The sequence below is a fragment of the Borostomias antarcticus genome (genome assembly GCF_949987555.1).
Source record: "Borostomias antarcticus genome assembly, chromosome: 1".
Taxonomy (NCBI): Eukaryota; Metazoa; Chordata; class Actinopteri; order Stomiiformes; family Stomiidae; genus Borostomias; species Borostomias antarcticus.
Genome location: NC_140234.1, coordinates 57,818,963 through 57,833,065, shown reverse-complemented (window position 1 = coordinate 57,833,065; position 14,103 = coordinate 57,818,963). Strand labels below are relative to the sequence as shown.

The following is a 14,103-nucleotide window of genomic DNA, read 5'->3' as shown; positions in this document are numbered from 1 at the left end:
GGTGTGTCATATTGTTGTTTATTATTAGGATGAGAGAGAGAGAGAGAGAGAGAGAGAGAGAGAGAGAGAGAGAGAGAGAGAGAGAGGCTGATAAATCATGCTGTATAAATAGCCACTCAGAAGCCCAATGCCAGCGGCCTGATTATTTGGGTCAGTGGAGTTCCTGAGATGTTTAAAAAGGAGAACGCCCTCTCCAGCAGACTGTCTCTCTGTAGCACTGCTGCTGGAGGGGTGGGCTGGGCCTAGATCTCCTCCTATCACCCCTACAGTCCTGTGAGGTAAGATGATTACCCCATGCATAGCTGTGAGCAGCCATGCCGACTCTCTGGATTGATTCAGTCCGCTATAGGCTAACACACAAGCAAGTGAGTTACCTTGCCTGGCACAGATATGAGGGTGTCATCATTGCCTAAAGTGAATCGGAATGGAGTGAATTTGATTGTTTGGCTAGGGGTTGTAAGAAAGTTTGGAAATAGTAGCTAGTCAGTGAAGCAAGGTGGGACACATACTTCTGAGTATTGTACCCTCAGTGATTACCATACCATTTTATTTATAGAGCACATTTAAAAACAACAAAGTTGACCAAAGTGCTGTACAAGTCAAACAACAATAACACACAAAGAGCACATAGTAAAACATACGCAGTATGTCACATGAAAAAGGATAAGTCTCTTAGGCCATGTCAGGAAAACGCCAAAGAATATAAGTGTGTTTTGAGGCGTGATTTAAACACCTGCAGAGTGGGGGCCTGTCTAACATGCAGGGGTAGCTCGTTCCAGAGCTTAGGGGCGGCCACTGCGAAAGCCCGATCCCCCCTGAGCTTCAGCCTGGATTTGGGGACAACTAGGAGAAGATTGACAGCAATTGGCGCAAAGGAAAACACTAAAGGTTCTTAAATAATCTTCACACATACAGGGGTGGCTGCAGCATCCTACTGTCAAATCAAATATGACATAACGTGCTATTCTATGAATTATAATCACATCTAAAAATATAATCGTTGTAATCAGAGTATGCATAGCATACTGTATTCACGCCACTATGTTGTTTATTGGTTGTAAATAGGAGGATTCAGTGTGATCTGCAGACGTTTAAAAAGCATGTTCCCGGTTGAGAACAGAGTGGTTTCCCCCGCGGCCCCTGGGGGCTGTAGGCATGTTCCTGCCTCCATCTAGCTCGGCTCCGTGCTAATGAACCGCCCGCATGTCCAGAACACACACAGTTCCGTCTAATCAGCTGGTTTGCATGGAGCCCCTTGCCTTGCTGGCCACCTCTCATCTCTTTTCTCTCCTCTCCTACCCACACCCAGGCCTCGGTCGCAGCCTCCAAGCTGCTGGTACATGTATTGTCTATACAGACTGTTTCAACCAGCCTACAATCATCTGAGAGCGCAATGTGCATCAATGACATCCCAAAATAGGATGAATACACGAAACAGAGCAGCAATACTATTTAAAGACAAGACAGACAAAGGCTACCTGTAGGTTCACCACACCTAGTTCACTATTTCCAGTTTTCACATACTTCATTTTGTCTTAATCTGACAACAACCATTCTCTATCAGTTTATTTCAGTTGTGTTGCAATGTGCGTAAATGTAAATAAGCATTATTGACGTTTCATTACCAGTGTCTCTCTGCGCATGTCAGATATCGGTAGTGAACAGTAGTCCGATGGGAAAGCCCAGATCAACCCAGACCCAGAATGTACCAATTGTTTTTTTCTGTTCGGATAAAAGTAGGCAACGTTGAGTCGAACACGCCTTTATCGCTGACCGGTTTGCCTATGTTTTGTCAGATTAGCTGTTTTTGATTTGTCTAGGTGAGGCAGGAGAGGGAGAGCTCCAGCTGTCTGCAGATCTGGGATCGGCTGTCAACGTGCCCTTTGATCGCCCCGCTCGGTCCTTCGCCATTGAGACCCTGCATGTCCGACCAGCTCCGTTTAGGTTTGGACTCCTCTAGACGGACCGTGCCGGTAGTTGCCAAATGCAACGTTACTAACTGACCTTCGTTCGTGAGCAATTGGGGTGCCGGTTTATGTTATTGCAGCTTTTTTTTGCTCGGAAAACGCAAAGGCGAGCAGTCTTCAAAGTTTCTTTAGGCTGAAGTTGTGCCTCTGGATCCGTCTCCTGGGCTGACGTGCGTAGTCAGCTATTCATAGACGTTCATCTCGCTGCCGGCCAGCAAACCTCACAAGTTCACTTGTGTTTTAGCTTTCATATTCGTGGAGCCTATTAGCTTCGGTTGCCATTTAAACAATTGCTAGAAGCTAGTGTTTTATTTTTATTCTTTTTAGCCAAAGAGAGTGTGAAGCTAGCTAGCTAGCATTGCCTCCTATAGAATAAGTGCTTGTGTTGCTTAGACGACGTGGACGAGTTTTGCAGAACTTCTAACAAACGCAAGGTGACTTTCGTATCTATCTAACATAAAATATACTTAAAGACTAGATACGCGGTCACCTTCTACTTGTGCATTCGTGAGAGGGCTAAGTTAGTTGTGTGTTTTGTCTTATTCGCTATTAAAGGAGCAGCGTTTGACAGGTTTCACACTGGAGGAGTTGGGAGCTGAAAGTCGAGGGGCGTTTACCGAGCTGTCAAGCTAGCTGGCTGGCTAGCATTAGCATTGGCTAGCATTAGCATTGGTTAGCATTAGCATTGGCTAGCATTAGCATCGGTTAGCATTAGCATTGGTTAGCATTAGCATTGGTTAGCATTAGCATTGGTTAGCATTAGCATTGGGTTAGCCGCCCTGCAGCAGCTCTCGGGTTGGATGCGGTCGGCTGGGATATTATGTAACAGCGGTGGGTCCATTATCCCGAGTATTAGTCTACAAATATCTCTGCACGTTGGGGTTGAAACGTCATATATTCATGGGGTTTCCCAAGTAGCGACCTAGCCTTGTTTAGTCCCATTAAGATCGTATAATTGCTACTTTTTTTACTCTTTATGCCGCGATCAACTTTAGAAGTGCTCTAGCTCAAGCTGGTTGGGAATAGTAGCTGAGGTTTTCATGCCATCCTGTCCGCTATTTCCACATGGATATTCGTGGTTTCCCGCAGAAGAGAAAGTGATCAGAGTCTCATCCTTCACTCTTACGGACAGGAGATGTCCCCTCGCATCTGGACTCGCACTTTCTGGTAATAGGTAGGCGACTGTGTCATTTCTGTGTGTGTGTGTGTGTAAGTTAATATGTTTATGTTCAACGGCTCTAATCTACATCTTGGTCCAGAGATCATTAGAGAAGAGTTCGAGCATGAGACATTTTCAGCTGCTTTCCCCCCCAGGCACCCCACTTACAGGGTGACATTTCACTGTAATTTGAGGAAGTTGTTGGGGAAGCGTCTTGGGCAGAGAGGATCATTCATAATGAAATGTTAGCAGATAGGTTATGTTGTTTTATTTGCTCGTTTCTCAAGGTTTAACCTTAGTTAGTTTGTCGTGCAGTGTCCCGTCTCAGCCAACAGGTTGCAGTACTGCGGCGCTTCGCATGGTCCTGATAGTTTCAGCGGGGAACAGTATTTATGTAGGCCAGATAGATAGTTGGACACTTCTCACCCAGTCATCGGAGGTGAAGTTACTGTCGGCGACAGTCATTTTGTACAATAGATACAGCCCATTTTGTACATACAGTTTGCCTAGTTTTGCGTATTTCTATATAGAATCCTGTACATGACACTTAATTAGGTGGGTTATTCTTTTACTGGTAATGCTTGGATACTGGACTACAGGACGATGCGTTTATTCAAGGTAATGTTTTCTTTAATATTTAAAAAAATTAATGCCACGTTTAATATTGGCATCTTTGCATCAGGGTAAAACAAATGTTTTTGGTTGCAAACATATTCTCAACAGCGTTTACCAGCGCAAAAAACAAGTTTCCCTGGCTCCCAGGAGCCGTTGAGTGTAATAAATGAATGAGCAGTGAGTTGATGTGTAACCAGATGCTAGTATATGTCTACTTTATGACATGGATGTCATGCAGAAAAAAACGGACCAGTGTCTCTTAGCATATTCTAATTCATTGTGTCATAACGAACGCATTTTGTGCATTGATGTGACACTCAACGTCACACTATACTGTAGATAACTCACAAGTCTTCATTTGAAACTCAATGCTATTATTGCTCAACGTTCAGTTTGGTGTGTTGGTATAGCAGGGGTCCGTCCTGCATGGACGGGCTGAGTCTGGGCATGCCACAGTCAAACGTCTGTCTGGCTCCTGGCACCCTGCCCAGCCAGTTCGGTTGAGCCCCTGGGGTGACCGAGGTTGCCTGTGTGTGTGTGTACACTAGAAACTGGATCATCCATTGATAATTAACAGGATTTTGCCTGCATTCGTATCATTGACATTGATTGATTGATTATACTTTATTGTCCCCGTGGGGGAACTTGTCTCGGGCACCGTAATGCTTCAAAGTGCAACAGATTACATACAACAGGCAAAAGAAACAACAAAGTCAACAGCAAACATTGAGTGATATTGACAGCAGCTTCCATCTGGACATGGCATTTGACACGTGTTTAGCTAAGCTCCAATCAGTTGTAGAGGAGATTTTAAGTGTAGTGTTTGCTGTAGCCAATTGCCTTTTTACCTACCTATTACCTACACCCCTGGCCCTACAGTGTATTCACTAACTAGTGTGTGTTTGTGTGTGTGACCCATAGCCTGGCGTCATCATCAGGATTACGTTGTGTGTTTCTCTCCACATAAAAGTCTGGTAACGCACCCGTTCAAACTTTCCACCCAACCAGATATTGGTGTGGGCCAATCACAGCCGTTAATCTAATATGGGGCGGGGTTGATACGGTGGCTGTGCCAACTTGATACGATGACTAACCCACATGCCGCTGCTCTGATTGGTTATAGGTCTATCCAATCGCAGGGATAGTCCAGAGGCATTTTTGGTCTGCGACCGTTTATAATGCCCCTTGGAAATCGAAAATGAACTTTGAGTTTCCAGACCTTACTGCATTCTTGCCAATGGTCTCTGGCGAAGCGAGCCATGCCTTACAGTAAACAGTCCAAACACCAGGTCATGTTTACCTGTCTCAAGCCGTGCTTTCACCTCTTATCCTCTGTCAAACAGGATCAAGAAATGGATCAGGGCGGACTGAAGTGCAGCAATAGCCGTGACGAGAGCCTGGCGTTCGGGGAGCGAGAAGGGGGGACGGGAGAGGCGGCGGGGGGCTCGGTGTCCGGCGCGTCCGGGATGCACCTGCCCGGGTCCACGGCCCAGAGCCAGGGCCCCGCCATGGAGGTCACCAACGGACTGGGCGGCAGCAAGACCCAGGGGGCGCCCCCTTCCCCCATGGGACTCTTCGCCATGGAGGGGGCCGACATGAAGGCGAGCGCGGGGAACGCGCACGAGGGCAAGCCCCCGAGGATGCAGCAGCAGCAGCACCACCAGGACCAGGGCCTGTATTCCATGAGGGAGGATTTCTCCCTGCTGGAGGAGAGCATCGCGGATTTGAACCGCTCGTCCGTGGCGCCGGGGGACCCCGCCATGGGACACCCTCATCAGCTGGACCTGTACCACATCAAAACGGAGGACTTCTCCTTCCTGGACAAGGACCGGCTGGACACGGTGTCCTCCTACGGCGGCGCGGGGGTGAAGGACTTGGACGGCGGCGACCGTCTCATGGGGGTCGCGGCGCTGGACCTCCTGAGGGACCTGGACCTGCCGCGGTCCCCGCTGGACCTCAACGACTTCTACGTGGAGAACGAGGCCGTGTTCCTCTCGAACCTCGCCGTGGTGGACGACGCCCTGCTGGACGCCAAACCCCGGGGCGGCGCCGGCACCATGATGGCGGTCGTCGCCGGTGGGGACGTGACGGCCGGCGTCTCCATGCCCGAGATCAAGACGGAGACGGATGGCGGTGGCGGAGGCGATGACTCCGTCATACAGCTGGTCACCCCGGGGGTGATCAAGCGGGAGAGCAAGGAGAACCGGAGCTACTGCCAGCTGTCCGGCATCGACATGGCGGGGCCCTCGGGAGGAGGAGGAGGAGGAGGAGGCCTGGGCTACCACTACAGAACCAGCCAGGGCGCCGCCGCCACCGGCGTGAACGTACAGCAGCAGCCCGACCAGAAGCCCGTCTTCGGCCTGTACCCGCCTCTGTCCGCCCTGGGCAACGGCTGGGCCGGCAGGGCCGGTGGATACGGAGGGGATGGCCCGGCCATGCAGAGAGGGGGCGAGGGGGTGCCGGCGGTGACCTCGTCCGCCTTCTCCGTCAGCTACGGCAGGTAGGTGGTTGTGGGGGTGGTGGTCAACCTGCTCCCAGCTGGTAGATCTGTGGTCAGGGTGCTGGACAGTGTACTGAACTGTCATGTGTTCCCTGCTCTGAATTGTCCTCTTAAAAAAAGAAATGATAAAAGAAGACATTGGTGTTTTTTTTTGCTGATGCTGAACACTTTTGGCAGCAGGAGTGTGTTTGTTAGTGCGTGTTAGTGTGTGTGTTAGTGTGTGTGTTAGTGTGTGTGTGTGTGTGTGTGTGTGTGAGTGAGTAGAGCGAGGGGAGGCTGAGAGGAGGGCTGGGAGTCCTGTGGCCACGTGTGCAGATCTGCTGTTAGCCTCACACTAGGGCTGCACGATTAGGACAAAAGATAATAATTGCGATTATTTGCTTCAAACTCACTGACCTCGTTTTCGCTCATTTTGTCACTACTCACAGCTGCGGGTACTCTTGTGACACTGGTCTTGACCTACTGCTATCTGTCTTCTCAGTGAAATTGCTGCGCACAGCGCACTAAGCGGGAACGCATGTGATTGGTCAGACAGCATAAGCGCCTGTGATTCGTCCGTGTAGTCCTAGCACACTCAATTCAAAGCAAAATTATTAATCACATTAATTGCGGCCTTTTGCGATTAGTTAATTGCGGAGGTCATAATCGCGATTTCGATTAATTCATGATTAATTGTGCAGCCCTACCTCACACACACACACACACACCCCTCGCTCCCTCTTTAGACTGTTCAACACACACACGCACACACTAACACACACCCCCCTCGCTCCCTCTTCAGACTGTTCAACACACACACGCACACACACGCACACACCAACACACACCCCCCTCGCTCCCTTTTCAGACTGTTCTCAACACTAAAACACACACACACACACACACACACAACCACACATACCTCTTTTGACTGTGCTCAACACTAACACACACACACACACCCCTCGCCCCCTCTTCAGACTGTTCTCAACACTAACACACACAAGGCAAGGAAAGGCAAGTTTATTTATATAGCACATTTCAGCCACAGAGCAATTCAAGGTGCTTTACATGAGACATTAAAAGCATTAAAACAAAAAGCAAGACATTATAGACATTTAAAACAAAAGGCAGGACAAATTAAAAGCATTAAAACAAAAAGCAAGTCATTATAGACATTTAAACAAAAAGCAGGACAAATAGAATACAGGAATAAAAGTTACAGTGCAGTATACTGATAAACATAGCTCCTCTTAGAAAGCAGTGGCAAAAAGAAAAGTCTTCAGGCTTGTTTTAAAAGAACCAAGAGTTGCACACACACAAACACACACACACCCCTCTTCAGACTGTGCTCAACACTAACACACACACACACACACACACACACACCCCTCTTCAGACTGTGCTCAACACTAACACACACACACACACACACACCCCTCTTCAGACTGTGCTCAACACTAAAGGCCAGGTCATGGTCCAGAAACACAGGGCGCATACGTTATCCGTACGTCCAGTCTGCGGTCCTTGATCTTTTCATAGCCCATTAGTTGTCGTTTTTTCTTTTTACAGATCAAAATGCACATATTTCCACCAGAGAACAATTAATTTCAATCTATGGCTCATTAGCGTGTTCCCGGTGCCGTCATGCCAAAGCAAACGTTATTTGGGAGCTTGGTCTCGCTAGCCTGGCTAGCTTACAGGACCAGCTCCCAACTAGCTAACATTCCTGTACCAAAGATGTTTTTTTTTCATTCTAATTAATTAATTACAAACGTCAACATTATAAGTTTACTGACATCAGTGACAAGTTACTGTAGCTAGCAAGCTAGAAACCAAAACATGGTCAAGATACGTTATCGGACGATCAGACGTTTTAGCCGGACACGGATCTGGTCTCGACCGCGCTGTACCCACCGGAGCGCGGACGCTAGGTGGTCATAAAACCGGAGCTCCAGGCGGACGCGCCAGAGAGGATCGGGTTTTAGTCGGCGCCGCCTCCAGCGGGGCCCAGTCCGTGTGTGATACATATGGGCTATGAATTGGGCTCAACACACCTCGCTCCCTCTTCAGTTGAGTATACTCGACACTAACACACACACACACACTAACACACCTCGCTCCCTCTTCAGTGTTCTCAACACTAACACACACACACACACATACACACCTCGCTTTCTCTTCAGTGTTCTCAACACTAACACACACACACACACACACTAACACATCTCGCTCCCTCTTCAGAGTATACTCAACACTAACACACACACACAAACATACACACATACACACACACACACACACTAACACACCTAGCTCCCTCTTCAGTGTTCTCAACACTAACAGACACACACACACACACACTAACACACCACGCTCCCTCTTCAGACTGCTCTCAAAACTAACACCACCGGCCCCTTATGAGCTGCTCAACTTGCCCTCGCAGCAGTGGGGGAGGGGCACACACACACACACACACACGCGCGCGCTCGCCTAAATGTTTTCGAAAGGTCAGTGAGTCTACTATAGCCTATACGTACAGTACGGTACAAGGCTCTAACCACAGCTATAAGCTTCTCAGTCACTTGGGGTTGCCCTGACGCTAGTCTTGCGTGACCTTCCTCCTCCAAAATTCCCTGAAATGTCTCACAGGAGATTCCTTCTGGAACGTTTTAGTATCGAACTCCGGATGAATGGCATGCTCCCAGCGGTCACATGGTGATGAGTAATGATTTTTACGTTTCAAGACAATGTCCCAGGTGATCCGTTCATGCGTATGATAACTAACGTGTGTGTCTGTTTTTCTGTTCTCTGTAAAATAAGTTAGAGCAGCTGATTCAGCACATTTATTGCAAATGGTATATTGACCTTGTCACAACAGCCGGTATACTATAGTAAGAGATGGGGAGAGTGTGTGCGTGCCTGTACCCCTGTAACCTGAATATCCCCCACCATCCAGCACTGGAGTTAATATTTGGCAGGTGTATAATTGCTCAGGACCCAAGGACATGCTGAAAAAATGTGTTAATTTGAACATAAATACTGCTCCGGAGTAGTTCCGCCTGTTCTTTCACAGTGCAGATGCTCCGGCATACAGATCTAATGCACCCAATCCAGGCGTATGTTTGTTTGGTTCGGTTAAGCTCACTCACTGCATGTGAGGCGATATATATAGGAGTGTTTTCGATAGACGTTGAGTTCATGCAGTTCAAGTCAAGCCTCGACTATAAATCATATACATCATGTCTCCCGGCTCAGAATGTACAGTAGGCTACACAAATAGTGAATTGTGCTCATGCTAAGCTAACACAACGAACCAGACAGACCAGTGATTCAGTGATTCTGATTTGGGGCCAGCAGGGCTGACCGGTGTTAGTCCTAGGTCATTTAGGCTTAGGTCAGGGTCAGCGCAGGGAGAGTCCAGGGTAAGATTGTAGGCTACTTATCCCTGCTAGCGGGCTGACGAGGCAAAGCTGCTTCTGTTTTCGTCCGTGTCACGGTCAGGGCTTTTTTAACCACGGGCTTGTGTGTCAGTTGACATGTGAGGAGGCACGTGATCGGCTACATAAGCTACCACCTGTCTGTCCGAGGTGGAAATTCATTGAAAACATGCGGAGCTGATTAATACTTGAGTTTCTCTCTACCTCGCTAGTTAGAAACGTCCAAGCTCTGTCTAGGAGCTTTTAGAAGTGCATCCCGAAGTACGCTGACATTGTCAGCTCGGGAGCGGCCCGCTGGGTATCGCAAGGTCCCCGGTTCAACCCCAGCTCCTGGCAATGGGCCGACGTGCCCTTGAGCAAGACACTGAACCGCGAAATGACTCACGTGCGGCACGGAGGCGCAGTACTTAGTACCGTCGCCTCACAGCAAGAAGATCTCCGGGCGTTTCTCTGTGGGGTTTGCATGTTCTCACCGTGTTCGCAAAGGTTTCCTCACAAAGAACCCCAATATGAAAAACATGCAGTAGAACATCGGCTCTTCGGGCCGGTCCCTGACCAAGACCTGGACTGAGCACTTGGACTTGCTCCCAGGGCGCCATGACGGCTGCCCACTGCTCCTGGCTGCCCCTGGAGGAGGACAGCTTGGATGGGAGAAATGCAGGAGACAATTTCCACCGGCGACCCCCCGAAGTTGCATGTGTGTGTGTGTTGTATGCTATGTCACCACTCACTATGTGCAATGTGTGCATCACTGTGTGGCCAATTAAAGACCCCCCACCCCTTTTTTTTTTTTTTTTTTTTTTTTTTTTAAAAAGAATGTCAAGCTGTGAAACTAATCAGACAGGATCATCACAAAACACCCGATCACCCAATCAGATCTGACAATTCGGGGTGTGTCATTAGGAGAGCGTTAGAAAGCAGCAGACAGGGCTGGTTAGAACACACTCGCTCATCCTCAGCTGTAAACAGGATGCGTTTGTGTGGCGTGATGTGAGGATGGTGTGTTAGACAGCTCGCACATTAGACTGTAACCTGATGGAGATCGATCGTCTCGTTGAGAAGGGGTCAGGAAAGAATTTTTACAGCTCACTTTTCTGGCCCCTGGGTGATACTGTTTTTTTTTTTTGCTTCCCTCTGAAATATGTAGGGGTGGGACCTAGGCTCTGTGAAGCGCATTGTGTTGCCTCTGTGTATGAAATGCGCTATACAAATAAAGCTTTGATTGATTGATTGAGTTGACGGCTCTCGTCTGTAGGTAACCACGCGCTTCTCTCAAAGTCCTCTCACTCATCCTCTCAATCTCTCCTGGGAATTTTCCGTTTAGTTTAAACTTGTTTCCCAATCTGTGAATCAAAGTGATGGAATTTTCCTGCTCCTGTCCTGATACTGGTCTCTCTGGGCGGGTCCTGATACTGGTCTCTCTGGGCGGAGCCGGGGGAGGTGACCGGCCAGTGACCAGCCTTATCTCAGCAGGCCCTCTTGAAATGTGCCGTTGGCTCTGATACCTCTGTAGTGGTTGTTTGTTTTGTGCAGTGCAACATCTTCACGGGCAATCTTTAGTCTCAGAGCAAAAAGAAAACCACAAATGTAATATTTTCCTCGTTAATAAAGATTTTAAAAGATTTTAAAATTCACGACCATTATATCTTGTCATTTCAATGTCACATCTTCTCATTTGACTGCTGCCTCCCGCCTTCTTTGTAAATGCTACAGTACACCTTTTCTTTATAACAAGCTTAACAGAAAGTTAGGTAGCTGGCGCTCTCTTCTGGATCGCCGACTGACCCCCCCACAGCAGCGGCAAGGAACAGTTGGACTGTAGGTCTGGTGATATTGGCTACCAAATTGGGTGAAAAGGGGATAAAATCAGAAATAAGTTAAAAAATAATAATAATAATAAATAAAAAAAAAAACATTAATAAAGGGAATATATGCCATTTAACTTTTTATAAATTCTTTGATGCAATATTATTATACTGCAAAGCCCAATTAAAAAGATGAGCAATTAGTCTGCAACAATGCACACTGGTCGACTAATGGTTTTGATAGTCGATTAGTCGACTATTCTGTAAAACCCCTAGTAGGCCTACTTATTGAAAGTTGCTTTGGATAAAAACGTAATGTAAATTATGAAAACGTAATGTAAATGACTCAAATGTAATGGAAATGACTCAAACGTAATGGAAATGATTCAAATGTGATTTAAATGACTCAAACGTAATGGAAATTATTCAAATGTGATGTAAATGACATGTCATGTAAATTAATTTAGCTGAGTGTGTTCTCAGCTCCCTCAGATGTCCTGTAGAGTAGACGGGTCCAGTGGTCTGTAGGTTAACTATGACCGATGGAGTAAAGCCCAATTACACGGCACTCAACCCTCATCACCCTCCCTGTGAAAATGCCGTCACATTGATTCATGTCCAATTACGCCATGCTGCGGTGTTGGGTGGGTAACAAAATAGGCATTTGCACATGCATAACATACCTACCTAGACATGCGCCTAATACTGTAGGTCTCATTATGCCATAGCTAATACTTGCCAACCATTTGGTCAATGATTAGCCAAGCCAAGGTTATCATTTGACGCAGGCGCGTGGCATTATGTGTTTCTCTAATCAGTCTTAAGGTGACCTTGATAGAAAAGCCTTGTTGACACAAGGGACACACTCGGACAATCTCCCATAAACTGCCCAATCATTTCACCCTTGTTACCTTCTTAAATGTCTGATTGACTGCTACGTATTCCAAATGCGGTATAGCAAATCCATCCGACTTATCCAGTACCTTGAATAGCTTATCCATTTACTCTGAAGTTGTTTGTCGAGAGCCAGGTATCGAGTTAGCTAAGCCGGCAATAACAGTAGCCTGAGTTTACTGTAAGCATAATGTGCACGTAGCAATAACCTTTTTTTTAATTCATACTCTTTTGCTATGTTGTTGAACAGCAGGATTTAGGAGCTGTGTCCCAGAGGAGAGTTGAGGTTAGAGTGGTGTTTGGGGGACTTATTCTGTGGTTGCCAGGTTCCATACAATGGCTCTTCATGCCAGCTGTAGCCTACCTACAGTACCAGGCAGGCATACAGGGCTGAATCAGACCTCTGTCCTTGCCATGTTGTGTGGTTGTCTCGGCTACACTTGGCCTCGGTCCAGAAGTATTTGGACTTGTTTTGTTATTGTGGCTCTTTAGGCCTCCTCTTCTCTTTGGCGTTCATAATGGCCACAGGGTTTCAGTGACATACCTCAAACCTTTCAGTTCTTCTTGGCGACACCTAGGGTGCCGGTATGTTTTTGTGCGTGGCTGGAAGCCTAGTGTAGCGTTTGTCCGGTTATCACTCCCTCCCTTACTCCGTTACTCCTGACAATGTTGGCCTGCATCTCTCTGTTGGCACCACTAGAGGCAGTAGTCCCAGCACACCAAAATCAAGAAGGTCACCAAAATCAACCCGTCAATCTCCACTGCACAAGTAGAGTAGTGGTCAGAGCATTGGACTCCCACCCGGGAGACCGGGGTTCAAGACCCGGTGGGGATGACTTTATGGGACTATACCCCAAACCTCCACATGTTCATCCTTTCACTCCGACCTTTACCCCTTGCCTCATAGGTCCGATCCTGTCCCATCCCCAACCCTTATTCTAACCCCAACCCACACTGAAGGGACTGGAAGAAGGACACCAAAACCAGGTGGCATGATGTTCTGGAGAGGGTCCACGGGTCTGTTGGTCCGGTGTCTGGGTTTTTTCTACCGATCGAAACATGTTCAGCCTCATGACAGCCATAGAGCTTTACCTGTTTCCAAAGAGGAAGGCAAAGCCTCGAATCAGGACTGGACATCATCAGCTGTCATCCACAAACGATGCGTATATATACACCAACTCAATAGAATTCAGCTTTGAAGCCAATCGTCCAGCTACTCTTGGTCCAGGACAGGGCTCTAATAATGACGACGGTGTACGTGGCATTGAAGCTGGGTCCACGCTCACGCTCTGTTGGTGCGGTGGCGGGTGTGGTTCGTGCGCCAGGCTCTCTTGGCACGGCGGCGGCGGGGTTGGTGTTGCCCTAGCCGTAACCCCGCGTCGACACGCCCCTCCCCAGTTGTATTATGATCTGCCATTACTGAACCCGTTTGACAGAAAATGTATCCAGGGGCCCACGCCTCTCGCTTTCTTTTTCCGCTCTCGGTCTCTCTCTCTATCTATCTTTATCTCTCTCTCTCTCTCTCTCTCTCTCTCTCTCTCTCTCTCTCTCTCTCTCTCTCTCTCTCTCTCTCTGGGCAGGTATTGTAAATCCCCCACCATGTTGTACAGTAGCGGCCAACCCTATGCCCTTCCCTATTTTACTGAATGCCAGCCTGTCGCTTACCTAACACTTGAAGACAGTATCTCTCTCTTTCTCTTTCTCTCTCTCTCTCTCTCTCTCTCTCTTGTTCTAAGGAATAGCG

General features: G+C 47.8%; 1 protein-coding gene across 5 annotated transcripts in view; it reads left to right on the top strand.

The window, feature by feature from the left end:
• The first annotated feature begins 1,916 nt into the window (after window positions 1–1,916).
• The window catches only part of LOC311316783 (glucocorticoid receptor-like), an 80,112-nt gene continuing 67,925 nt past the window's right edge, over window positions 1,917–14,103 (top strand). For 2 of the 5 annotated variants that reach the window (XM_084447717.1, XM_084447713.1), the window contains exons 1-2: window positions 3,568–3,744; window positions 5,085–6,241. In XM_084447717.1, the coding sequence (XP_084303843.1) occupies window positions 3,730–3,744; window positions 5,085–6,241 (1,172 nt within the window). In that variant the 5' untranslated portion in view covers window positions 3,568–3,729. Of the gene's footprint in view, window positions 3,142–3,567; window positions 3,745–5,084; window positions 6,242–14,103 lie in introns of those variants that run through there. The other 3 variants (XM_084447715.1, XM_084447714.1, XM_084447716.1) reach the window with 3 other exon arrangements.